This window comes from Salmo trutta, chromosome 4 (genome assembly GCF_901001165.1).
Source record: "Salmo trutta chromosome 4, fSalTru1.1, whole genome shotgun sequence".
Lineage (NCBI taxonomy): Eukaryota > Metazoa > Chordata > Actinopteri > Salmoniformes > Salmonidae > Salmo > Salmo trutta.
In genome coordinates this window covers 62,878,631-62,904,258 of record NC_042960.1, presented here as the reverse complement: position 1 = coordinate 62,904,258, position 25,628 = coordinate 62,878,631, and the positions used below count along the sequence as shown (strand labels likewise).

The following is a 25,628-nucleotide window of genomic DNA, read 5'->3' as shown; positions in this document are numbered from 1 at the left end:
AAACTGAAGATCTGGTACAACGCTGTGTCCTACTCCCTTCACAGAACAGCGCAAACTGGCTCTAACCAGAATAGAAAGAGGAGTGGGAGGCCCCGGTGCACAACTGAGCAAGAGGACAAGTATATGAGTGTGTCTAGTTTGAGAAACAGACGCCTCACAAGTCCTCAACTGGCAGCTTCATTAAATAGTACCCGCAAAACACCAGTCTCAACATCAACAGTGAGGAGGCGACTCCGGGATGCTGGCCTTCTAGGCAGAGTTCCTCTGTCCAGTGTTTGTGTTCTTTTGCCATCTTAATCTTTCTTTTTATTGGCCAGTCTGAGACATTACTTTTTCTTTGCGACTCTGCCAGGGTCATATTAATTAGGACTACAGCAAAACATTTTCAAACAGAAAATGAAAACAAACTTTTTTTATTGGACAAGTTCAGTTAGTCCCTCCCTGTTTCAGTTCATTTTCTTCAGTTTAGTGACTAGTGAATACGACTCAGGTCTCTGTGGAAACATCAATGTAACCTTTGATTTTTACTCCTCACTTTCCCTTTCAGGTCCATAGGGTTTTACTGCCCCCTGCTGGAGACTGGAGCACACTGCAGTCCCTGGATTTCTTTGTGTTCCTGGAGGATGAGGTCCTCATCACCTGTTGTTACAGGTCCAACAAATATCCCCTGGTGAAGGCAGGGTCCTATCTCATTCAACACTTCAATGACTCTTATAGGAGGGTGGGAGCACTTCCCATAGTTCAGTAGAAAGTAAGTGATTCCAGCTTGTAGTGGGCTGACTAGTCCTGAATTGTCCTTTTGTTCCTGGACCATTGTCCATGCAGCTCGAGGTGACAGAGAACACATCAATTAGGGCCGAGCCTACAAGCTGTTCAATAATACTGAGGAGAATTACATAGAGACAGAGAACCAACTGAGAAAACTTATCAATGGTTCTGAATGACAACCAATATACAGTGCCTTGCGAAAGTATTCGGCCCCCTTGAACTTTTCGACCTTTTGCCACATTTCAGGCTTCAAACATAAAGATATAAAACTGTAATTTTTTGTGAAGAAACAACAACAAGTGGGACACAATCATGAAGTGGAACGAAATTTATTGGATATTTCAAACTTTTTTAACAAATAAAAAACTGAAAAATTGGGCGTGCAAAATTATTCAGCCCCCTTAATACTTTGTAGCGCCACCTTTTGCTGCGATTACAGCTGTAAGTCGCTTGGGGTATGTCTCTATCATATCGAGAGACTGAAATTTTAGCCCATTCCTCCTTGCAAAACAGCTCGAGCTCAGTGAGGTTGGATGGAGAGCGTTTGTGAACAGCAGTTTTCAGTTCTTTCCACAGATTCTCGATTGGATTCAGGTCTGGACTTTGACTTGGCCATTCTAACACCTGGATATGTTTATTTGTGAACCATTCCATTGTAGATTTTGCTTTATGTTTTGGATCATTGTCTTGTTGGAAGACAAATCTCCGTCCCAGTCTCAGGTCTTTTGCAGACTCCATCAGGTTTTCTTCCAGAATGGTCCTGTATTTGGCTCCATCCATCTTCCCATCAATTTTAACCATCTTCCCTGCCCCTGCTGAAGAAAAGCAGGCCCAAACCATGATGCTGCCACCACCATGTTTGACAGTGGGGATGGTGTGTTCAGGGTGATGAGCTTTGTTGCTTTTACGCCAAACATAACGTTTTGCATTGTTGCCAAAAAGTTCGATTTTGGTTTCATCTGACCAGAGCACCTTCTTCCACATGTTTGGTGTGTCTCCCAGGTGGCTAGTGGCAAACTTTAAATGACACTTTTTATGGATATCTTTAAGAAATGGCTTTCTTCTTGCCACTCTTCCATAAAGGCCAGATTAATGCAGTATACGACTGATTGTTGTCCTATGGACAGAGTCTCACACCTCAGCTGTAGATCTCTGCAGTTCATCCAGAGTGATCATGGGCCTCTTGGCTGCATCTCTGATCAGTCTTCTCCTTGTATGAGCTGAAAGTTTAGAGGGACGGCCGGGTCTTCGTAGATTTGCAGTGGTCTGATACTCCTTCCATTTCAATATTATCACTTGCACAGTGCTCCTTGGGATGTTTAAAGCTTGGGAAATCTTTTTGTATCCAAATCCGGCTTTAAACTTCTCCACAACAGTATCTCGGACCTGCCTGGTGTGTTCCTTGTTCTTCATGATGCTCTCTGCACTTTAAACGGACCTCTGAGACTATCACAGAGCAGGTGCATTTATACGGAGACTTGATTACACACAGGTGGATTCTATTTATCATCATTAGTCATTTAGGTCAACATTGGATCATTCAGAGATCCTCACTGAACTTCTGGAGAGAGTTTGCTGCTGTCACGTCCTGACCATATACTTAGGTATTTTTGTATTATATTTGGTTAGGACGTGGCAGAGTTATGTTTGGTTATGGTATAGTGGGGTTGTGAGTGTTGGGTTAGGTTCTAGGTTAGGTTTTCTATGTGTAGGTGTATGTCTATGTTTAGTTAATTGGGGTTGGGACTCTCAGTTGAAGGCAGGTGTTGTCTATCTGCCTTTGATTAAGAGTCCCATATAGTGGGGTGTGTTTGTGTTTGGTATTTTTGGGGATAATTGTATTTTGCACTGTGTTTCGTTTCACCTGTGAAACTGTCACCTTTCTCCTTTGCGTATTTATTTTGTTTTGTTGTTCCCATCTATAATAAATATGATGTGGAACAGTCAACCTGCTGCGTATTGGTCATCGAGTGATTTCGATATATCTTCCGATGAGGGAGAATACGAGGATCGTGACAGAACAACCCACCAAACCAGGACCAAGCAGCAGAGGAACGAAGAGGAAGGATGGACATGGGCCGAGTTAAGGAGGAGCATTTCCAGGGCGATGGAAGAGTTTAGGGAGACCGAGAGGCATCCCCAAGAATTTTTTAGGGGGGGGCACAAGGGCTGTTTGACGGGGCAGGAGCTGTCCGCCAGTCAACAGTCGTCGGAGCTGCCCGCCAGTCAACAGTCGTCGGAGCTGCCCGCCAGTCAACAGTCGTCGGAGCTGCCCGCCAGTCAACAGTCGTCGGAGCTGCCCGCCAGTCAACAGTCGTCGGAGCTGCCCGCCAGTCAACAGTCGTCGGAGCTGCCCGTCAGTCAACAGTCGCCGGAGTGGTCAGACTGCGCTGAACTGCCGGAGTGGCCAGACTGCGCTGAACTGCCGGAGTGGCCAGACTGCGCTGAACTGCCGGAGTGGCCAGACTGCGCTGAACTGCCGGAGTGGCCAGACTGCCCTGAACTGCCGGAGTGGCCAGACTGCCCAGACTGTCCCGAGCTGCCAGGCGTCCCCAGTCCAGTCCGGCCCGTCCCTGCTCCCCGCACCAGGTTAGTGATGCGTGTCCACAGTCCTGTCCGGCCCATTCCTGCTCCCCGCACCAGGTTAGTGGTGCGTGTCCCCAGTCCAGTCCGGCCCGTCCCTGCGCCCCGCACCAAGCCAGTGGTGCGTGTCCCCAGTCCAGTCCGGCCCGTCCCTGCTCCCCGCACCAGGTTAGTGGTGCATGTCCCCAGTCCTGTCCGGCCCATTCCTGCTCCCCGCACCAGGTTAGTGGTGCGTGTCCCCAGTCCTGTCCGGCCCATCCCGGCTCCCCGCACCAAGCCGGTGGTGCGTGTCCCCAGTCCAGTCCGGCCCGTCCCTGCTCCCCGCACCAGGTTGGTGGTGCGTGTCCCCAGGCCAGTCCGGCCCGTCCCTGCTCCCCGCACCAGGTTGGTGGTGCGTGTCCCCGGTCCGGCCCGTCCCTGTCCCCCGCACCAGGCCCACGGCGCGTGTCCACAGTCCGGCACGGCCTGTGTCCGGTCCACCGGTGATCAGTCCTGTTCCGGTCGGCGGCTCCGCTCCGGAGCCTGAGCATGCCGCTCCACCGTGGTCCAGTCCGGGCCAGAGGGGTAGGGCTAGGGTGGAGGCAGGGGGAGAAACACGCCCGGGGCCAGAGCCTCCACCAAGGGTGAGGCGCCCACCCGGGTCCCCCTCCTAATAGACTTTAGGTTGGTGCGCCGGGAGTACGCACCGTTGGAGGGGGGGTACTGTCACGCCCTGACCAGGTGAACTCTTCTATTTTGGTCAGGGTGTGGCATTTCTATAGTTTATTTTCTATGTTTTGGTATAGCCTTGCTTTGGGGCGTATTTCTATGTTGGGTTATGTCGATTCCCAATCAGAGACAGCTGTCGCTAGTTGCCTCTGATTGGGGAATCATATTTAAGTTCCTTTTCCCCCCACGATGTTTGTGGGTTGTTGTCTCTTTTTGTTTGAGCAGTAGCGATACGTTTATTCTCTGTTTTGACCGTGTTATTTAAGTCTGAAATAAATAACATGTGTTCGCTCCCAGCTGCGCCTTGGTCCACTTCTTCCTTCCTGCACGACAATCGTTACAGCTGCACTGAAAGTAAAGGGGCTGAATAATTTTGCACGGCCAATTTTTGTTTTTTATTTGTTAAAAAAGTTTGAAATATCCAATAAATTTCGTTCCACTTCATAATTGTGTCCCACTTGTTGTTGATTCGTCACAAAAAAATACAGTTTTATATCTTTATGTTTGAAGCCTGAAATGTGGCAAAAGGTCGAAAAGTTCAAGGGGGCCGAATACTTTCGCAAGGCACTGTACATCTGTAACGGCGTTGGTAGGGCGTTGGTAGTCGTGGTGTTAGGAATGAGGCGCAGGAAGCAACGAGCACAGGGAGTGTTGTTTTTTAATAACACTTTGAGAGAAAAACCAAAGTTCCCAAACACAGGGGAATAAATGTAAGGTACGACAATGCCAAGCCGCCACGAACTAGACAGTCGAATACAATAATTAATCCCGCACGACAAGGAGCGGGCCAGCTAAACTAAATAGCCCCTCTAATGGCTAATTGACCACAGGTGTCTAAAATAAAAAAAAGGGAAAAGCAAAAGGGAATCGGTGGCAGCTAATAGGCCGGTGACGACGACCGCCGAGCGCCACCCGAGCAGGAGGGGGAGCCACCGTCGGTGGGAATCGTGACAACATCAACACCATACATCATGATTCATGGAAATGTACAAGATTAATACATTGTATTTGATAAAAATAAGTACATTACATTTTAATTCAACTATACAGTCAGACAAATTATTGTACAGAATAACAGACCATTATATCTGGGGACCATCACCACCATTATGACAAGTATCTATGTGGACCCTACTACAGTTTAACCAGCTCAGCTATAAACTACACCAGCATGACTAGTATCTATGTGGACCCTACTACAGTTTAACCAGCTCAGCGATGGACTACACCAGCATGACTAGTATCTATGTGGACCCTACTACAGTTTAACCAGCTCAGCTATAGACTACACCAGCATGACTAGTATCTATGTGGACCCAACTACAGTTTAACCAGCTCAGCAATAGACTACACCACCATGACTAGTATCTATGTGGACCCTACTACAGTTTAACCAGCTCAGCTATAGACTACACCAGCATGACTAGTATCTATGTGGACCCAACTACAGTTTAACCAGCTCAGCTATAGACTACACCAGCATGACTAGTATCTATGTGGACCCTACTACAGTTTAACCAGCTCAGCTATAGACTACACCAGCATGACTAGTATCTATGTGGACCCTACTACAGTTTAACCAGCTCAGTTATAGACTACACCAGCATGACTAGTATCTATGTGGACCCTACTACAGTTTAACCAGCTCAGCTATAGACTACACCAGCATGACTAGTATCTATGTGGACCCTACTACAGTTTAACCAGCTCAGCTATAGACTACACCAGCATGACTAGTATCTATGTGGACCCTACTACAGTTTAACCAGCTCAGCTATAGACTACACCAGCATGACTAGTATCTATGTGGACCCTACTACAGTTTAACCAGCTCAGCTATAGACTACACCAGCATGACTAGTATCTATGTCGACCAGCTCAGCAGTACTATAACAGAGATAAAACCCAGGATAGAGGGGCTGAGTGAATGTGGTCTGGACTCTGTGGAGGAGGGTCATTGTGTCAGAGACACTGTAGAAGGACAGAGTACCTGCCTTGTGATCCAGGTACACTCCTACTCTGGAGGACTGAGGGCCTGATACTTTAGTCTTAAAATTATTGTGTCTGAAACAATAACCACCACTAAAGCACTGGTACTGTAAACTCCAGGACTTGTTATTATATCCAAATACACCATCTGTCTCTGTTCTGCTGATGTCTTTATATGAGACTGCTGTAACAACAACATCACCACTCCACTCCACCTCCCAGTAACAGCATCCAGACAGACCCTCTCTACAGAGAACCTGGTAGTGGTTGGTGAATCTGTCTGGATGGTCAGGATATGGTTGGACTTGGTGTGTAGTGGTCACCTTTCTGTTCCCTTCAGACAGAGAGAGGCGTGTGCCTGCTGTGTTTGGGTCCAGTGTGAGCTGACATGAATCTGGGAGAAGAGCAGAGCAGAGACCAATGAGGGGAGTTAGAACAATAAGTTAAGTCAGATACTGTATCTACCTTGTCTTTGATTAGAGCACAGCAGGGATCAAATCAGAGAAATATGAGGAGTCAGATAGATACCCAGTCTTTGATTAGATCTACTATTGCTATATATTTCTAGAGGGATTGTTAAGAGTGTCAGTTAAAAGAGACTGTTAGTTACTTCACAATAAAGAGACTCACATTGTAACAACTGTTCTCTGGTCTTGGGCTCTGGAGGCAGTACAACATCCATTATATTCACTACAGACACACAAACACATTAACAGAGAGAGGGAATGTTTTCATACCATATTCCACATGTATATGACTATTAGGGAACTTTCAATGGTCTAAAGTTTATGTTCTTATTATTTTCAACACACCTGTAGTGGAGATCTTGGTCCATTCTCTTTTAAGGAAGTCTTCTAGTTTCTCTCTCAGTTCAGACACAGTCTTACTCACATCTCCAAAGTACTGAAGAGGACGGACAACGATGCTGGGTAAGTCTGAAGATACACTGATACTGGAGAGAGACTGATAACTCTGGAGAGAGAGAGAGATCGACAGACAGACAGACAGACGGAGATAGAGAGAGAGACAGACAGAGAGGGAGTGAGACAGACAGAGAGACAGAGACAGACACAGAGAGAGACACACAGAGACCGAGAGAGACAGAAAGAGAGACAAACATGACAACAAAAATATTGAGATTAATAGTTTCACATTAAGTTAATTTCATATCACATGTAACAAGACAGTTTAGTTACCTGGAGGAAATGGATGTGATCCTCTGTGTGTGAGAGCTGCTCCAGCTCAGTGCTTCTCTTCCTCAGCTCAGCTATCTCCTGCTTCAGTTGCTCCAGGAGTCCTTCAGCTTGACTCACTTGAGCCTTCTCTTGGGCTCTGATCAGCTCCTTCACCTCAGAGCTCCTTCTCTCAATGGAGCGGATCAGCTCAGTAAAGATCTGATCACTGTCCTCCACTGCTGCCTGTGCAGAGCGCTGTTAAGAGAGAAAGAGAGAGAGAGAGAGAGAGACAGAGAGAGAGAGAGAGAGAGAGGGACAGAGAGAGAGAGAAAGAGAGAGAGATGGAGAGAGAGACTGATCCAGCCACAAACCCAATTCCATTTTCCCTAAATGGCACCAAAAAAAGTCTTCCTTTTTATTTTACCACTAAAATCTGTTCTTTGGACGAAACTGGGAAAAAGTATATAATAATAATAATAATAACTGGTTTACGTTTTAACTGCCAGCAATTGGTAAAAACATTGTACGCTACTCAAACTTACATCATTAGAAATAATAGGTTATCCTGATTAAAATGGTGTTGAACTTCAAACCATTAAAATAAATACATCTATTAGAGATAATTGGAGAAATAGACAAACATGTCCCTATTTCCCCAAAACAATGGCAGTCTTTTATTTAACCAGCTTACCATTTATCTACCACCATTTGACTTGTGTTTAACATTTAGTGGTTTGTAATCTCGTGGTTATGAGCGTTGGGCAGTAATAGAAAGGTGGCTGGTTCGAATCCCCAAGCCGACTAGGTGAGAAATGTGTCAATATTCCCTTGTACATCAACAGATTTAGGCTCTTTACCCCTAGTCACTCTGGATAAGAGTGTCTCCTAAATGACTCACATGTAAATGTAAACTCTGCCTCTGTGAAAGTGTGGCTATAACTTACAAACTTTTCATTATTCACAGACAGACTCCTCTGAAGGCAAGCAGGCAGCACACTCCTGAAAACGAACTGCTCAGCAAAGCAAAGGCTATTTTGAGAGCTACCAGATATATATTAAAAAAGCTCATTTTCAGTGTCTGTGTTTATATGTTAAGGGGGTGTTACTTTGGCAGATAATGTCACCCATCTAGATAATTATATAAAAATATGTATATTTAACTAAATGTTTAGCGTTTTCTGGTTTATGTCAGTTTCATTATGCTATAAATTGTTATTTTATGGTTGTTAGTGATACAATGAACTAGAACATTTTATATTTTGCAATTCTGAGTAATTACTACTTTAGTAAGGATACACACTTTATTCAGTACTGCTACAATTGCTAAATTATTCCAATAGATGGCAGCATAAGACGGATAAGATTAGTTTAGGTCAAATACAAGTAGCCAACTCAACAAGCCCCACCAAAAGCTTGTTCCGTCAGCGGCAGCGAGCACTCTGCCTTCTCCCACAAGAGAGGGGCATGTTGAGGTAAATTTACTAACCGTGAGGGCTGCATGGTCATTTATTGTCGGGCTGGAAGATGCATCATCTTTTCTATTCCGAGGCTGTTTTGTCATATTTGTGTATGTAGGTGGCAGGGAAGTCAGGCGCAGGAGAAACCAAATTGGTTAATCTGGAGTATTTAATGAAAAAACAAACTCCAAAACCAAAATACAAAATAACATGGGTAAAATATACCCGTCGCACACCGATACACAAACCCACGTAACATAACATCACAAACAATCACCGACAAGGACATGAGGGGAAACAGAGGGTTAAATACACAACATGATTAACTTCTCTTGGGTAGGGGGCAGTATTTTCACGGCCGGATGAAAAACGTACCCAAGTTAAACTGTCTACTACTTGGGCCCAGAAACTAGAATATGCATTTTATTAGTAGATGTGGATGGAAAACACTCTGAAGTTTCTGAAATTGTTTGAATGATGTCTGTGAGTATAACAGAACTCATATGGCAGGCAAAAACCTGAGAAAAATCCAACCAGGCAGTTGAAAATCTGAGGCTGTAGTTTAAATTAATTCCCTTTCCAAACTACAGTGACTTAGGGGTCATTTTTGCACTTCCTAAGGCTTCCACTAGATGTCAACAGTCTTTAGAAAGTTGTTTGAGGCTTCTATGGTGAATTTTGAGGGAATAACAGCCGGTTCAAGCAGTGGACTGTCTGAGGTCATGTAGTTACTTCATGCGCATTCACGCATGGCTAGCATTTTTTATTTTTCTTCTGTAATGAATACGCTATTGTCCGATTGGAATATGATCGATTATTTATGTTAAAAACACCCTAAGGATTGATTGTAAACATCGTTTGACATGTTTCTACAAATGGTAATGGAACTTTTGAGCTTTTCGTCTATTGATTTGCGCTCCCGCATCGTGCCTTTGGAATAGTGTTCTGGAAGCGCCAACAAAACGGAGGTATTTGGACATAAATGATGGACTAATGAACATTTCTTGTGGAAGTGGGAGTCCTGCGAGTGCATTCCGCCGAAGATCAGCAAAGGTAAGGAAAGATTTATAACACTAATTTAGAGTTTTATTGATGCCATGACTTGGCGGGTAGCTGTATAGCTTGCATTGATGGTTGAGCTCTGTACTCAGAATATTGAACAATGTGCTTTCGCCGAAAAGCTATTTTAAAATCTGACACAGCGATTGCATTAAGGAGTAGTATATCTATAATTCTTTAAATAATTGTTATATATTTTGTCAACGTTTATGATGAGTATTTCTGTAAATGAATGTGCACATTCACCGGAAGTTTTGGGAGGCAAACATTTTCTGAACATCATGCGCCAATGTAAAATGCTGTTTTTGGATATAAATATGAACTTGATCGAACAAAACACATATGTATTGTGTAACATGATGTCCTATGAGTGTCATCTGATGAAGATCGTCAAAGGTTAGTGCTTAATTTTAGCTGTATTTCTGTTTTTTGTGACGCCTCTCCTTGCTATGAAAATGGCTGTGTGGCTTTTCTTGTTTAGGTGGTGTGCTAACATAATCGAATGTTTTTCTTTTGCCGTGAAGCCTTTTTGAAATTGGACAATGTGGTTGCATTAAGGACAAGTGTATCTTTAAAATGGTGTAAAATAGTCGTATGTTTGAGAAATTTGAATTATGAGATTTTGGTTGTTTTGAATTTGCCGCCTTGCTATTTCACTGGCTGTTGAGAGTGTGTCCCGCAGGTGGGACGGTCACGTCCCACATACCCAAGAGAGGTTAACCTGTTGGGGCTAGGGGGCAGTATTTGCATGGCCGGATAAAAAACGTACCCGATTTAAACTGGTTACTACTCTTGCCCAGAAGCGAGAATGTGCATATAATTAGTATATTTGGATAGAAAACACTCTAAAGTTTCTAAAACTGTTTGAATGGTGTCTGTGAGTATAACAGAACTCATATGGCAGGCCAAAACCTGAGAAGATTCCATACAGGAAGTGCCCTGTCTGACAATTTGTTATCCTCCTGTTGTATCTCTATCGAAAATACAGCATCTCTGCTGTAACGTGACATTTTCTAAGGCTTCCATTGGCTCTCAGAAGGCGCCAGAAAGTGGAATGAGAGGTCTGCAGTCTCTGGGCGAAGTACAGCAGCTCTGTTTGTTACTGGCCTGCCTGGGGACAGTGACACTGGAGATGCGCGGTCACGAGAAGTCGCCATGTTTTTCTTTCAGCCTTTGAATGAATACAACGTCGCCCGGTTGGAATAGTATCGCTATTTTACGAGAAAAATCGCATTAAAAATTGATTTTAAACAGCGTTTGACATGCTTCGAAGTACGGTAATGGAATATTTTGAAATATTTTGTCACGAAATGCGCTCGCGCGTCACCCTTCGGATTGTGACCTGAACGCACAAACAAAACGGAGCTATTTCAATATAACTATGGATTATTTGGCACCAAAACAACATTTGTTGTTGAAGTAGAAGTCCTGGGAGTGCATTCTGACGAAGAACAGCAAAGGTAATCCAATTTTTCTTATAGTAAACCTGAGTTTGGTGAGCACCAAACTTGGTGGGTGTCAAATTAGCTATGTACTCAGAATATTGCAAAATGTGCTTTCGCCGAAAAGCTATTTTAAAATCTGACACCACGATTGCATAAAGGAGTTCTGTATCTATAATTCTTAAAATAATTGTTATGTATTTTGTGAACGTTAATCGTGAGTAATTTAGTAAATTCACCGGAAGTTTGCGGTGGGTATGCTAGTTCTGAACATCACATGCTAATGTAAAAAGCTGGTTTTTGATATAAATATGAACTTGATTGAACAAAACAGGCATGTATTGTATAACATAATGTCCTAGGAGTGGCATCTGATGAAGATCATCAAAGGTTAGTGCTGCATTTAGCTGTGGTTTTGGTTTTTGTGACATATATGCTTGCTTTGAAAATGGCTGTGTGATTATTTTGGCAGGGTACTCTCCTGACATAATCTAATGTTTTGCTTTCGCTGTAAAGCCTTTTTGAAATCGGACAGTGTGGTTGGATTAACGAGAGTCTTGTCTTTAAAATGGTGTAAAATAGTCATATGTTTGAGAAATTGAAGTTATAGCATTTATGAGGTATTTGTATTTCTCGCCACGCAATTCCACTGGCTGTTGACTAGGTGGGACGCAAGCATCCCACCTTGCCCAGGGAGGTTAAACGGCCCCACAAACCGCAGACCCAGCTTCCGGCAGGGCAGGTGGAGGGGCAGGTTTCTGGTCGAGAGCCAGACCCTGTCCCCCGGTGCGAACACCGGGGCCTCACTGCGGTGACGGTTTGCGCCAACTTTCTGGCGCGCTGAAGGCGGACATGGGCAGCGTCCCAGGTTTCCTCTGCGCGCCGGAACCAGTCATCCACCGCAGGAGCCTCGGTCTGACTCTGATGCCAAGGGGCCAGAACCGGCTGATACCCCAACACACACTGAAAGGGAGAGAGGTTAGTGGAGGAGTGGCGGAGCGAGTTCTGAGCCATCTCTGCCCAGGGCACAAACTCCGCCCACTTACCCGGCCGGTCCTGGCAATAAGACCTCAGAACCTACCCACATCCTGGTTAGCTCTCTCCACCTGCCCATTACTCTCAGGGTGAAAACCCGAGGTAAGGCTGACGGAGACCCCCAGACATTCCATGAACGCCCTCCAGACCCTAGAAGTGAACTGGGGACCTCGATCAGACACTATATCCTCAGGCAACCCGTAGTGCCAGAAGACGTGTGTAAACAAAGCCTCCGCCGTTTGTAGGGCCGTACGGAGACCGGCCAAAGGGAGGAGACGACAGGACTTAGAAAAACGATCCACAACGACCAGGATCGGGGTGTTATCTTGTGAAGGTGGAAGATCGGTTATAAAATCCACCGGCAAGTACGACCACAGCCGTTGTGGAACGGGTAAGGGTTGTAACTTACCCCTGGGTAGGTGTCTAGGAGCCTTGCACTGAGCAGAAGGAAACATAAACCCTCACGTCTTTAGGTAAAGTGGGCCACCAGTACCTCCCACTAAGACAGCGCATCGTCCGATCAATCCCAGGATGAGCAGAGGAGGGTGACATGTGAGCCCAGTAGATCAACCGATCGCGGACAGCAGACGGAACGTACCGACGCCCAGCTGGACACTCAGGGGGAATGGGCTCAGCACGTGACGCCTGTTCAATGTCCGCGTCCAGCTCCCACACTACCGGCGCCACCAAGCAAGAAGCTGGAATTATGGGAGTGGGATCCATGGACCGCTCCTCTGTGTCATACAGCCGGGACAATGAGTCTGCCTTAACGTTCAGGGAACCTGGTCTGTAAGAGAGGGTAAACACAAAATGGGTGAAAAACATGGCCCACCTTGCCTGGCGAGGATTTAGTCTCCTCGCTTCCCGGATGTACTCCAGATTGCGGTGATCAGTCCAGATGAGAAAAGGGTGTTTATCCCCCTCAAGCCAATGTCTCCACACCTTCAAAGCCTTGAGGACAGCCAACAGCTCCCGGTTCCCCACATCATAGTTTCGCTCTGACGGGCTGAGCTTCTTAGAAAAGAAGGCACAGGAGCGGAGCTTAGATGGCGTACACGAGCGCTGAGAGAGCACAGCTCCTATCCCAGCCTCAGATGCCTCCACCTCCACTATGAATTGCAAAGACGGATCCGGATGAGCCAACACAGGAACCGAAGTAAACAGAGCCTTCAGTTTCCTAAAAGCCCTGTCCGCCACAGCCGACCACTGCAAACGCACCGGACCCCCCTTCAATAGTGAGGTAATGGGAGCAGCAACCTGACCAAAACGGATAAACCTCTGGTAGTTATTGGCAAACCCTAAAAATCGCTGCACCTCCTTCACCGTGGTTTGAGTCGGCCGATTACGCATGGCTGCAATGCGGTCACTCTCCATCTCCACTCCTGACGTAGATATGCGATACCTTAAGAAGGAGACAGACTGTTGAAAGAACAGGCATTTCTCAGCCTTGACATACAAGTCATGCTCCAACAGCCGACCAAGTACTCTGCGCAGTTGCTCGGCCTCCGACTGCAAGGCATTACAGAGGGTAGTCCGAACGGCCCAGTACATCACTGGGGCCAAGCTTCCTGCCATCCAGGACCTCTATACCAGGCGGTGTCAGAGGAAGGCCCTAAAAATGGTCAAAGACTCCAGCCACCCTAGTCATAGACTGTTCTCTCTGCTACCGCACGGCAAGCGGTACCGGAGCGCCAAGTCTAGGTCCAAGAGGCTTCTAAACAGCTTCTACCCCCAAGTCATAAGACTCCTGAACATTTCATCAAATGGCTACCCAGACTATTTGCATTGCCCTCCCCCTCCCCCTCTTTACACCGCTGCTACTCTCTGTTGTTATCATCTATGCATAGTCACTTTAATAACTCTGCCTACATGTACATATTACCTCAACTGACCGGTGCCCCCGCACATGGACTCTGTACCGGTACCCCCTTGTATATAGTCTCGCTATTGTTATTTTACTGCTGCTCTTTAATCACTTGTTAATTTTATTTCTTATTCTTATCTGTATTTTTGTAAACTGGTTGGTTAGGGGCTCATAAGTAAGCATTTCACTGTAAGGTCTACACCTGTTGTATTCAGCGCATGTGACTAATAACATTTCATTTGGTTTGATTTAGTAGGTCACTCCTATTAGATTTACCAGATGATAAACTATTCAATACAGACAGAGAATCTGAGCATACTATAATTCTAACAGGTTGTACGTCCTCCACCCACTGGAGGACAACTATTATCACCAACAGTTCAACTGAGTATACTGACAGTTCATCTGTTAGTCTTCTACATATCTGCACATCACATTCAGGAAGTTAAACACCTGCTCCTGTGTGCCCACTATCTGGGTCCTTGGATCCATCTGTGAAAAGAGGTAAAAAAGCATAACAACTTCTACCAATGTAATTGTCAACCAGTTTCCCTTTATCACTGACTTCTGACCCATCTTTTCTCTACCAAGGTTAGATCAACAACAGGATCTGGGAGTAACCATGGAGGAACATCCCCTATCACCACAGAAGGGCCAACCTCCAACTCCCTCAAACCACTCTCATCAGCAAGCTTTCCAACTGTCCAACCAAAACCACTGCCTTGTCTACTAGTATATTCCCAACAGTCATCTAGAACAGTAGCAGTGGGATGCTCAACCTCACAGCCTTTCAACCCAATAAGATAATGACAATTTATTACACCGTATATCCAAAGGCATCTCACCTGTCTCCACTAGTAAGACACATACAGATGTTGATTTAAATGCACCAATACATATCCTTAAAGCTATATACTGGATTCTGTCCAGCTTCTGAAGACAAGTCTTTGCCGCTGTTCCATAAACTATACACCCTTCATCAATTGCCGTCCTGATCAGAGCTCTATAAATATCCATCAACGATTGTCTGTCAGCACCCCATTCACAACCAGAGACCCACACAACCAACTACCACGAAAGTGATAAAATGAGAGAGAGAGAGATCATTACAACACTGTACATAGACATAATATAACGTTTCTTCTTCTTTGGAGTTTAACGGCGGTTGGCATCCAATATGTTGCATTACCGCCCCCAACTGTACTATAATATACATATATTTTACCTTGTGATACAAAATGGGAAAAGCGGAAAAGAACATTTAATAAAAACAACAATAATACTAAATAAAACCCTTCCAACTAACCCTACAGTCATTAAAAACCCACTACCCCATTCCACTACTTTGACCCTATCTGCTCCTGCACCATGCCAACGACCTGGGAGGACGGGACACCACCACTCAACACACCCTGGAACTCTTCTGAAGTCAAATCTCATATGACCAAATACTTCTCTGCAGCTGCCACCACAACATCTATTTTCTGTGTTTTACGTTCCATTTCTGTAGTACAGTTGGGGAGGGGGGGGAAGAGAGAGAGAGAGATCCCTGTTAATGTATAGGGGACATGAGTCAGTCATGGTTATTCATGGTAATGTGATGAGGTAGCCCCGCCTGCGTCTTCAAAATCAGTTTCGACCCAATAGGGAATGTTCTCTTGGTGTAATGGTCTAGATGTTGGTTTCTCCTGCAGTAGACCTGGGTTCATATCCTGTTGGTTACATTAAGCAGTCTATTCTCTGGAAGGGGTCCAGACATCCTGTTCCCAACAGTGGGGTCAGTGATATTGGAGAGGGGCCCCTCTCTCTCTCTCTCTCTGACTGGAGGAGAGAAGTGAAATGGTGTGTCTCCTCTGGTCAACAATACTCACCTTGAGAGACTCCACAGCCTGTTGGAGCTCCTTCAGCTCCTTCTCTCTCTCCTGGAATCTCTGCTGGACCTTCTGCTGACTCATCCCCAGCTGCCTCTGTGGATAATCACTCATCAATGAGCTATCAAGCTTTATTTGTCCAGTAGATCAATAGTATAGTCATGTGACATAGGGTCCATAGAGAGGAAGGTCTACAATCTTGATGGTCCATTTTATATATGATATTTATATGTTGCTATGTGAATGATTATAGTTTTAACAGTCGGTGTACATGTATCAAGGAGTTGAGACTGAACTTTGGACTCATAAAAGGGCATTCAGAATGATAATAGTGTTTGACTTTAGGAAATGGTGATACATTTGGTGAATCTGGGTTAACATATCTATATAATCAAGGTTTCTGTTCATATTTGTTCTGCCGTGGATCGATTTCATTTGAATGATCTCATATTCAAACAGCCTTAGTTCCTACTGTATCTTTAGTTCTTTGTTTATCAGACAGTCACCAACAAGCTGTTCTGGTCTTACCTGTTTCTCAGTCCTCTCTGCTGCAGCTGACACTGTATCATGGCCTTTATGTTCATCCATTGTACACTGATAACAGATACACTGCTGATCGGTACGACAGTAAACATCCAGCAGTTTGTCATGAAGAGAGCAGATCTTCTCCTTTAGTTGTGCGGTGGCTTTGACCAGCTTGTGCTTCTTGAAAGCAGGTGATTCATAGTGAGGTTGGAGATGAGTCTCACAGTAAGAGGCCAGACACGCCAGACAGGACATGAGGGCTTTCTGCTTTCTGTTCCCAGTGCAGGAATCACATGCCACATCTCCAGATTCAGCATAGCACAGAGCAGGAGGGGGAGCAGCCTGGAGTCCTGTCTTCTTCAGTCTCTCCACCATCTCAGCCAACATGTTATTTTTCCTTGGAGTGAAGTTCTGTCAGCACTGAGGACAGCTATAGACCCCTTTCAGAACATCCTGATCCCAGCAGTCCTCAATACAGCTCCTACAGTAACTGTGTCCACAGGGAGTAGTGACCGGCTCCTTCAGTAGATCCAGACAGACAGAACAACAGAACTGGTCCTGGTCCAGCAGTACTCCCTGCTGAGCCATTTGACGGTTGTTCACTCTCACACAGACAGACGACACTGAGACGCAGATCAGTTTCGTTTCCACAGAAGATAGTTTTTGGAAGGTATGGACTTTCTGGATTTGCCAGATAGGTGAGTTTAGAGGGAGGGAGTGAAGGAGGGGTTAGAGAGAGAGAGAAAGTGAACTGCATGCAATGTTGAGAGACATATTTTAGTTCCTAGTTTAGGACCCTTAATATGGAATACATTAGATTGGTTAGAATACATAAAGGGTAACAGTTTCTATGAAATACATATTATAATTATTTGAATAACCTTTATAATGCCTTATAATACACCTATGTGTTATAACACGATTATAAGTGTTTTTAAAAATTTAGAAGTGGTTGTAATGAGGAGGGGACTTGATATTGATACAATGTATTGTAGGTGAAATGAATACTGTATGTATTGATTCATCATTGAGAATGAGGTAATACTTTATATTACAGGTTATTACTGTTAGGTCTGTAATGGGTGTGTGCTGGTGGCAGGAAAGTCAGGCGCAGGAGACTCTGAAAACCAACATATACAAAATAATGAACGTGGGTACAAAACCCGTCGCACACCAGAACATAAATAGCACCAATACATATAACAAACAATCACCGACAAGGACATGAGGGGAAACAGAGGGTTAAATACACAACATGTAATTGATGGGATTGGAACCAGGTGTGATGGAAGACAAGACAAACCCAATGGAAAATTAAAAATGGATCAGTGATGGCTAGAAGGTCGGTGACGTCGACCGCCGAACAAGGAGAGGGACCGACTTCGGTGGAAGTCGTGACACTAGGGTCAGGGGTAGAGGTACTACATTCAGCAGTAACCCTAGATATCTAGGACTAAAAAGAGAAGATGTTTTACAATCAGAGTTCTTTGTGTCTCTTCTTAGTCATACAGATCCCCCCACATCTTATTGGTGGACGGGGTTATGAACATATCCAATACATTATTTCTGAAACCAGATGAAATGAAACTGTCTTTCAGCAGGAAAAGCTTCTCTAATAATCCTAACCATGGCTGGGTGTCTTCAGAGACTGAGAGGTATAGAGACACACTGTCAAGTCAAAACATCTGGCTGTGCTTTCATGTCCAAACCCTTATTCTATTCTGGTCATTATATTATATTGTATTATATTCTATGATAATATATTATATCCATAGGCTCCATTCAGTATAGTGTTAATGATGACTGTTTGTTGTCTACATTGATTGAATGGTTAGGACTATCTCTCTGTGTTCACAGTTTAAATCCCAAGAGACCAGGAGACCTAAAGGAAGCCTTCAAACTGCATCCCTTCATCCAGTCATAGTAAACAACCTGTCTGTCTGTCTGTCTGTCTGTCTGTCTGTCTGTCTGTCTGTCTGTCTGTCTGTCTGTCCGTCTGTCTCTCTGTCACGTCCTGACCATAGTAAGATGTTATTTTCTATGGTAGAGTAGGTCAGGGCGTGACAGGGGGTGTTTTTCTATGTTTGCTATTTCTATGTTCATATTCTAGTTTTGTATTTGTATGTTGGTTTTGTTTGAGATGATCTCCAATTAGAGGCAGCTGGTCCTCGTTGTCTCTAATTGGAGATCATACTTAAGTAGGGGTTTTTCCCACCTGGGTTTGTGGGAGATAATTTTGAGTAGTGTATGTTTCACCTCTGCGTCAAGGTTTGTTGTTTTTTTGTCATTCAGTTTATTTATTATGTAGTTTCACAGTATAAATAAAATGTGGAACGACACACATGCTGCACTTTGGTCCGCTCCTCCTTTCGACAGCCGTGACTCTCTCTGCCTGTCTATTGTGACAGCTGTAAACACAGCCAACTTCTCTGTAGTGGTTGTTGTTATCAGTGCTGCACAGTTATTTTCAGGTCTCTCCAGAGATGGTAGATCAGGTTCAACTCTGGCTGGGCCACTCAAAGACATTCAGAGACTTGTCCCGAAGCCACTCCTGTGTTGCCTTGGCTGTGTGCTAAGGGTTGTTGTCCTGTTGGAAGGTGAACCTTCGCCCAGTCTGAGATCCTGAGAGCTCTGTACTTTGCTCCGATCCTGACTAGTCTCCCAGTCCGTGCCGCTGAAAAACAATCCCACAGCATGATGCTGCCACCACCATGCTTCACCGTAGGGATGGTGCCAGGTTTCCTCCAGATGTGATGCTTGGCATTCAGGCCAAAGAGTTCAATCTTGGTTTCATCAGACCAGAGAATCTTGTTTCATATGGTCAGTCCTTTAGGTGCCTTTTTGCAAACTCCTAGCGGGCTGTCATGTGCCTTTTACTGAAGAATGGCTTCCGTCTGAAGGTCTGATTGGTGGAGTGCTGCAGAGATGGTTGTCCTTCTGGAAGGTTCTCCCATCTCCACAGAGGAGCTCTGTCAGAGTGACCATCAGCTTTTTGGTCTCCTTCCTGACCAAAGCCCTTCTCCCCCGATTGCTCAGTTTGGCTGGACTGCCAGCTCTAGGAAGAGTCTTGGTGGTTCCAAACTTCTTCCATTTAAGAATGATGGAGGCCACTGTGTTCTTGGGGACCTTCAATGCTGCAGAAATGTTTTGGTACCCTTCCACAGATCTGTGCCTTGACACAATCCTGTCTCAGTGCTCTACGAACAATTCCTTTGACCTCATGGCTTGGTTTTTGGTCTGACATACACTGTCAAATGTGGGACCTTAAATAGACAGGTGTGTGCCAATCTAAATCATGACCAATCAAATGAATTTACCAAGGGTGGACTTCAATCAAGTTGTAGAAACATCTCAGGAATGATCAATGGAAACAGGATGCACATGAGCTCAATTTCGAGTCTCATTGCAAAGGGTCTGAAATCGAATGTAAATTAAGTATTTCTGTTTTTTATTTTTAATACATTTGCACAAATTTCTAAACCTGTTTTCGCTTTGTCATTATGTGGTATTGTGTGTAGATTGATGAGGAACGTTTTTATTTAATCCATTTTAGAATAAGGCTGTAATGTAACCAAATGTGGAAAAAGTCAAGGGGTCTGAATAACTTCCGAATGCACTGTAATGTCATCTATAACAGCGCTTTGGTCCACAATGCTTTATGCCATAAATAAACTGTTAAATACCCAGGAAAGTCGTGAGTCTGAATGAATATGCGGATATCTTTGTTTGGATTCTATGACATTCATTGGCTGAGATATAACCTTCTATTGCAGAGGAGACAAAAAATATACTTTGCTTGGAAAGTAATCTAATTCTGTCGCTATCAATTGATTGAGCTATTAACTTTCAGTAAAATAGATGTTTAAACCCAGTCAGCTTTTAGGAAACACTTGTGACCATCTCTAGTTGTGTTAAGCCACAGAATAAGAGTAGCCATCAGTTAAAGCTTAAATATTACTGTATTGTTATGCCCACTCTGTCTGGGGTGGAAAGGTGGGCCCACTCTGTCCGGGGTGGAAAGGTGGGCCCACTCTGTCCGGGGTGGAAAGGTAGGCCCACTCTGTCCGGGGTGGAAAGGTAGGCCCACTCTGTCTGGGGTGGAAAGGTAGGTCTAACTTCTGAAAGTACCATGCATAATGATGTCTCAGATTTTATTATTTGAAAACGGGGACAGATTCGTTGTAAACAAGACACACTGATGAACACAGGCCTGTCTCTCTGACCATTTCTGGTCTAAAATGTCTGCAATTTGTGTGGTATTAAAAAATCTGATAATGTCTCTAGTCATGTAAACTGACATAAATTACAGAAATGTTTTATAGAAGGCCAGTTGTTGGGAGTGAGTCGACTCCAAAAATCTTGGAGTCGTTCACCTCTACAGACGACACAGACTCAGATCAGTTTTACTGAGAAGAGTTTTCTGTTTTCCTGGTTCTCTGTAATGTCAGGTAACAGGTCTGGCCAGAAGAGGGAGTAAATGTTCTGTTACTGGATAGAACAGAGACAGAACTCAGAACAACAAATCAATAACCAGGTTTCCATCCAACCTCTGAAGTACATGTCAGATAACAAATGTCATGACAGGCCTGATGGAAACAGCAATTTTGTCGTTAAACGTTTCCAAATGTCAACAAAACAAAATACGCAAAGTGGGATCTTTCAGTGTTGGTAGAATGATTTTATTTATTGAACCTTTATTTAACGAGGCAGGTCAGTTAAGAACAAATTCTTATTTACAATGATGGCCTACCAGAAGGCAAAAGGCCTCCTGTGGGGACGGGGGCCTGGGATTAAAAATATATAAATATAGGACAAAACACACATCACGACAAGAGAGAGAACACTACATTAAGAGAGACCTAAGACAACATAGCAAGGCAGCAACACATGACAGCCCAGCATGGTAGCAACACAACATGGTAGCAGCACAAAACATGGTACAAACATTATTGGGCACAGACAACAGCACAAAGGTCAAGGTAGAGACAACAATACATCACACAAAGCAGCCACAACTGTCAGTAAGAGTGTCCATGATTGAGTCTTTGAGTCTTTATGCAAGAAATTGGAGTTATAAAGGCTGGGAGTCATGCTATGATATGTTGTGTAGTCCTCCCACTATGATATGTTGTGTATACCTCACGCTATGATATGTTGTGTAGTCCTCCCGCTATGATATGTTGTGTAGTCCTCCCGCTATGATATGTTGTGTAGTCCTCCCGCTATGATATGTTGTGTAGTCCTCCCGCTATGATATGTTGTGTAGTCCTCCCGCTATGATATGTTGTGTAGTCCTCCCGCTATGATATGTTGTGTAGTCCTCCCGCTATGATATGTTGTGTAGTCCCACTATGATATGTTGTGTAGTCCTCCCACTATGATATGTTGTGTAGTCCTCCCGCTATGATATGTTGTGTAGTCCTCCCGCTATGATATGTTGTGTAGTCCTCCCGCTATGATATGTTGTGTAGTCCTCCCGCTATGATATGTTGTGTAGTCCTCCCGCTATGATATGTTGTGTAGTCCTCCCGCTATGATATGTTGTGTAGTCCTCCCGCTATGATATGTTGTGTAGTCCGCCCGCTATGATATGTTGAGTAGTCCTCCCGCTATGATATGTTGTGTAGTCCTCCCACTAAGATATGTTGTGTAGTCCTCCCGCTATGATATGTTGTGTAGTCCTCCCGCTATGATATGTTGTGTAGTCCCACTATGATATGTTGTGTAGTCCTCCCACTATGATATGTTGTGTAGTCCTCCCGCTATGATATGTTGTGTAGTCCTCCCGCTATGATATGTTGTGTAGTCCCACTATGATATGTTGTGTAGTCCTCCCACTATGATATGTTGTGTAGTCCTCCCGCTATGATATGTTGTGTAGTCCTCCCGCTATGATATGTTGTGTAGTCCTCCCGCTATGATATGTTGTGTAGTCCTCCCGCTATGATATGTTGTGTAGTCCTCCCGCTATGATATGTTGTGTAGTCCTCCCGCTATGATATGTTGTGTAGTCCTCCCGCTATGATATGTTGTGTAGTCCTCCCGCTATGATATGTTGTGTTGTCCTCCCGCTATGATATGTTGTGTTGTCCTCCCGCTATGATATGTTGTGTTGTCCTCCCGCTATGATATGTTGTGTAGTCCTCCCGCTATGATATGTTGAGTAGTCCTCCCACTATGATATGTTGTGTAGTCCTCACACTATGATATGTTGTGTAGTCCTCCCACTATGATATGTTGTGTAGTCCTCCCGCTATGATATGTTGTGTAGTCCTCCCGCTATGATATGTTGTGTAGTCCTCCCGCTATGATATGTTGTGTAGTCCTCCCGCTATGATATGTTGAGTAGTCCTCCCGCTATGATATGTTGTGTAGTCCTCCCGCTATGATATGTTGTGTAGTCCTCCCGCTATGATATGTTGTGTAGTCCTCCCGCTATGATATGTTGTGTAGTCCTCCCGCTATGATATGTTGTGTAGTCCTCCCGCTATGATATGTTGTGTAGTCCTCCCGCTATGATATGTTGTGTAGTCCTCCCGCTATGATATGTTGTGTAGTCCTCCCGCTATGATATGTTGTGTAGTCCTCCCGCTATGATATGTTGTGTAGTCCTCCCGCTATGATATGTTGTGTAGTCCTCCCGCTATGATATGTTGTGTAGTCCTCCCGCTATGATATGTTGTGTAGTCCTCCCGCTATGATATGTTGTGTAGTCCTCCCGCTATGATATGTTGTGTAGTCCTCCCGCTATGATATGTTGTGTTGTCCTCCCGCTATGATATGTTGTGTTGTCCTCCCGCTATGATATGTTGTGTTGTCCTCCCGCTATGATATGTTGTGTTGTCCTCCCGCTATGATATGTTGTGTAGTCCTCCCGCTATGATATGTTGTGTAGTCCTCCCGCTATGATATGTTGAGTAGTCCTCCCACTATGATATGTTGTGTAGTCCTCACACTATGATATGTTGTGTAGTCCTCCCACTATGATATGTTGTGTAGTCCTCCCGCTATGATATGTTGTGTAGTCCTCCCGCTATGATATGTTGTGTAGTCCTCCCGCTATGATATGTTGTGTAGTCCTCCCGCTATGATATGTTGAGTAGTCCTCCCGCTATGATATGTTGTGTAGTCCTCCCGCTATGATATGTTGTGTAGTCCTCCCGCTATGATATGTTGTGTAGTCCTCCCGCTATGATATGTTGTGTAGTCCTCCCGCTATGATATGTTGTGTAGTCCTCCCGCTATGATATGTTGTGTAGTCCTCCCGCTATGATATGTTGTGTAGTCCTCCCGCTATGATATGTTGTGTAGTCCTCCCGCTATGATATGTTGTGTAGTCCTCCCGCTATGATATGTTGTGTAGTCCTCCCGCTATCATATGTTGTGTAGTCCTCCCGCTATCATATGTTGTGTAGTCCTCCCGCTATCATATGTTGTGTAGTCCTCCCGCTATCATATGTTGTGTAGTCCTCCCGCTATCATATGTTGTGTAGTCCTCCCGCTATGATATGTTGTGTAGTCCTCCCGCTATGATATGTTGTGTAGTCCTCTCGCTATGATATGTTGTGTAGTCCTCCCGCTATGATGTGTTGTGTAGTCCTCCCGCTATGATGTGTTGTGTAGTCCTCCCACTATGATATGTTGTGTAGTCCTCCCACTATGATATGTTGTGTAGTCCTCCCGCTATGATATGTTGTGTAGTCCTCCCGCTATGATATGTTGTGTAGTCCTCCCGCTATGATATGTTGTGTAGTCCTCCCGCTATGATATGTTGTGTAGTCCTCCCGCTATGATATGTTGTGTAGTCCTCCCGCTATGATATGTTGTGTAGTCCTCCCGCTATGATATGTTGTGTAGTCCTCCCGCTATGATATGTTGTGTAGTCCTCCCGCTATGATATGTTGTGTAGTCCTCCCGCTATGATATGTTGTGTAGTCCTCCCGCTATCATATGTTGTGTAGTCCTCCCGCTATCATATGTTGTGTAGTCCTCCCGCTATCATATGTTGTGTAGTCCTCCCGCTATGATATGTTGTGTAGTCCTCCCGCTATGATATGTTGTGTAGTCCTCTCGCTATGATATGTTGTGTAGTCCTCCCGCTATGATGTGTTGTGTAGTCCTCCCACTATGATGTGTTGTGTAGTCCTCCCACTATGATGTGTTGTGTAGTCCTCCCACTATGATATGTTGTGTAGTCCTCCCACTATGATATGTTGTGTAGTCCTCCCGCTATGACTTATTACACTCAGACAGTAGGATACTGTAGATGGCGATGGACAAAAACTACAAATATAATATAAAAATACCATAAAGATCAATTTATCAAAATTAACAACATTCTCAGTAACGGTTACAAAAACATTTCTTGCTATGACTGATATAATGTATATCTACCTTGCTGAGCAAGTCACTCTGGATGAGAGTGTCTGCTAAATGACCAACATGTAAATGTATATGTGAAAATGAACATACCAAAATGAACTGCAAAGCACACTGGGTATTATCATTGATCTTCAAATCAAATGTTATTTGTCACATGTGCCGAATACAACAGGGGAATCATCAAAGAAGAAGAAAAAGGTCAAGGAGGCAGAGGGAGAATAATCTGGTTGGGGAGAAACTGTATTATATTAGGACTTTTAGTTGTCGTTGTATCTACCAGGGCCGGACTGACTCATGTATCAGCCTGACCGTTTAAAGACTAGAGGAGGGAACTCGAGACAGAGGTTATTTCACAATGACCAGCAGCTGAAATGCTTTCTTGCAAGCCCTTAACCAACAATGCAGTTTTAAGAAAATACCCCCACAAAAAAGTAAGAGATAAGAAAAACAAATAATTAAAGAGCAGCAGTAAATAACAATAGCTAGGCTATATACAGGGAGTACCAATACAGAGTCAATGTGGAGACTATATACAGGGAGTACCAGTACAGAGTCAATGTGGAGACTATATACAGGGAGTACCGGTACAGAGTCAATGTGGAGGCTATATACAGGAGGTACCGGTACAGAGTCAATGTGGAGACTATATACAGGGAGTACCGGTACAGAGTCAATGTGGAGACTATATACAGGGAGTACCAGTACAGAGTCAATGTGGAGGCTATATACAGGGGGTACCAGTACAGAGTCAATGTGGAGGCTATATACAG

At 44.4% G+C, this 25,628-nt stretch overlaps 1 protein-coding gene across 1 annotated transcript in view; it reads right to left on the bottom strand.

The window, feature by feature from the left end:
* Nucleotides 1-5,833: 5,833 nt before the first annotated feature.
* Nucleotides 5,834-25,628, bottom strand: part of LOC115192820 (tripartite motif-containing protein 16-like protein) — a 32,109-nt gene continuing 12,314 nt past the window's right edge. The window contains exons 3-6 of the mRNA XM_029751697.1: nucleotides 7,245-7,478; nucleotides 6,861-7,020; nucleotides 6,679-6,738; nucleotides 5,834-6,442 (exon numbers count right to left, since the gene is read on the bottom strand). Of these exons, the coding sequence (XP_029607557.1) occupies nucleotides 5,892-6,442; nucleotides 6,679-6,738; nucleotides 6,861-7,020; nucleotides 7,245-7,478 (1,005 nt within the window). The 3' untranslated portion in view covers nucleotides 5,834-5,891. The remainder of the gene's footprint in view (nucleotides 6,443-6,678; nucleotides 6,739-6,860; nucleotides 7,021-7,244; nucleotides 7,479-25,628) is intronic.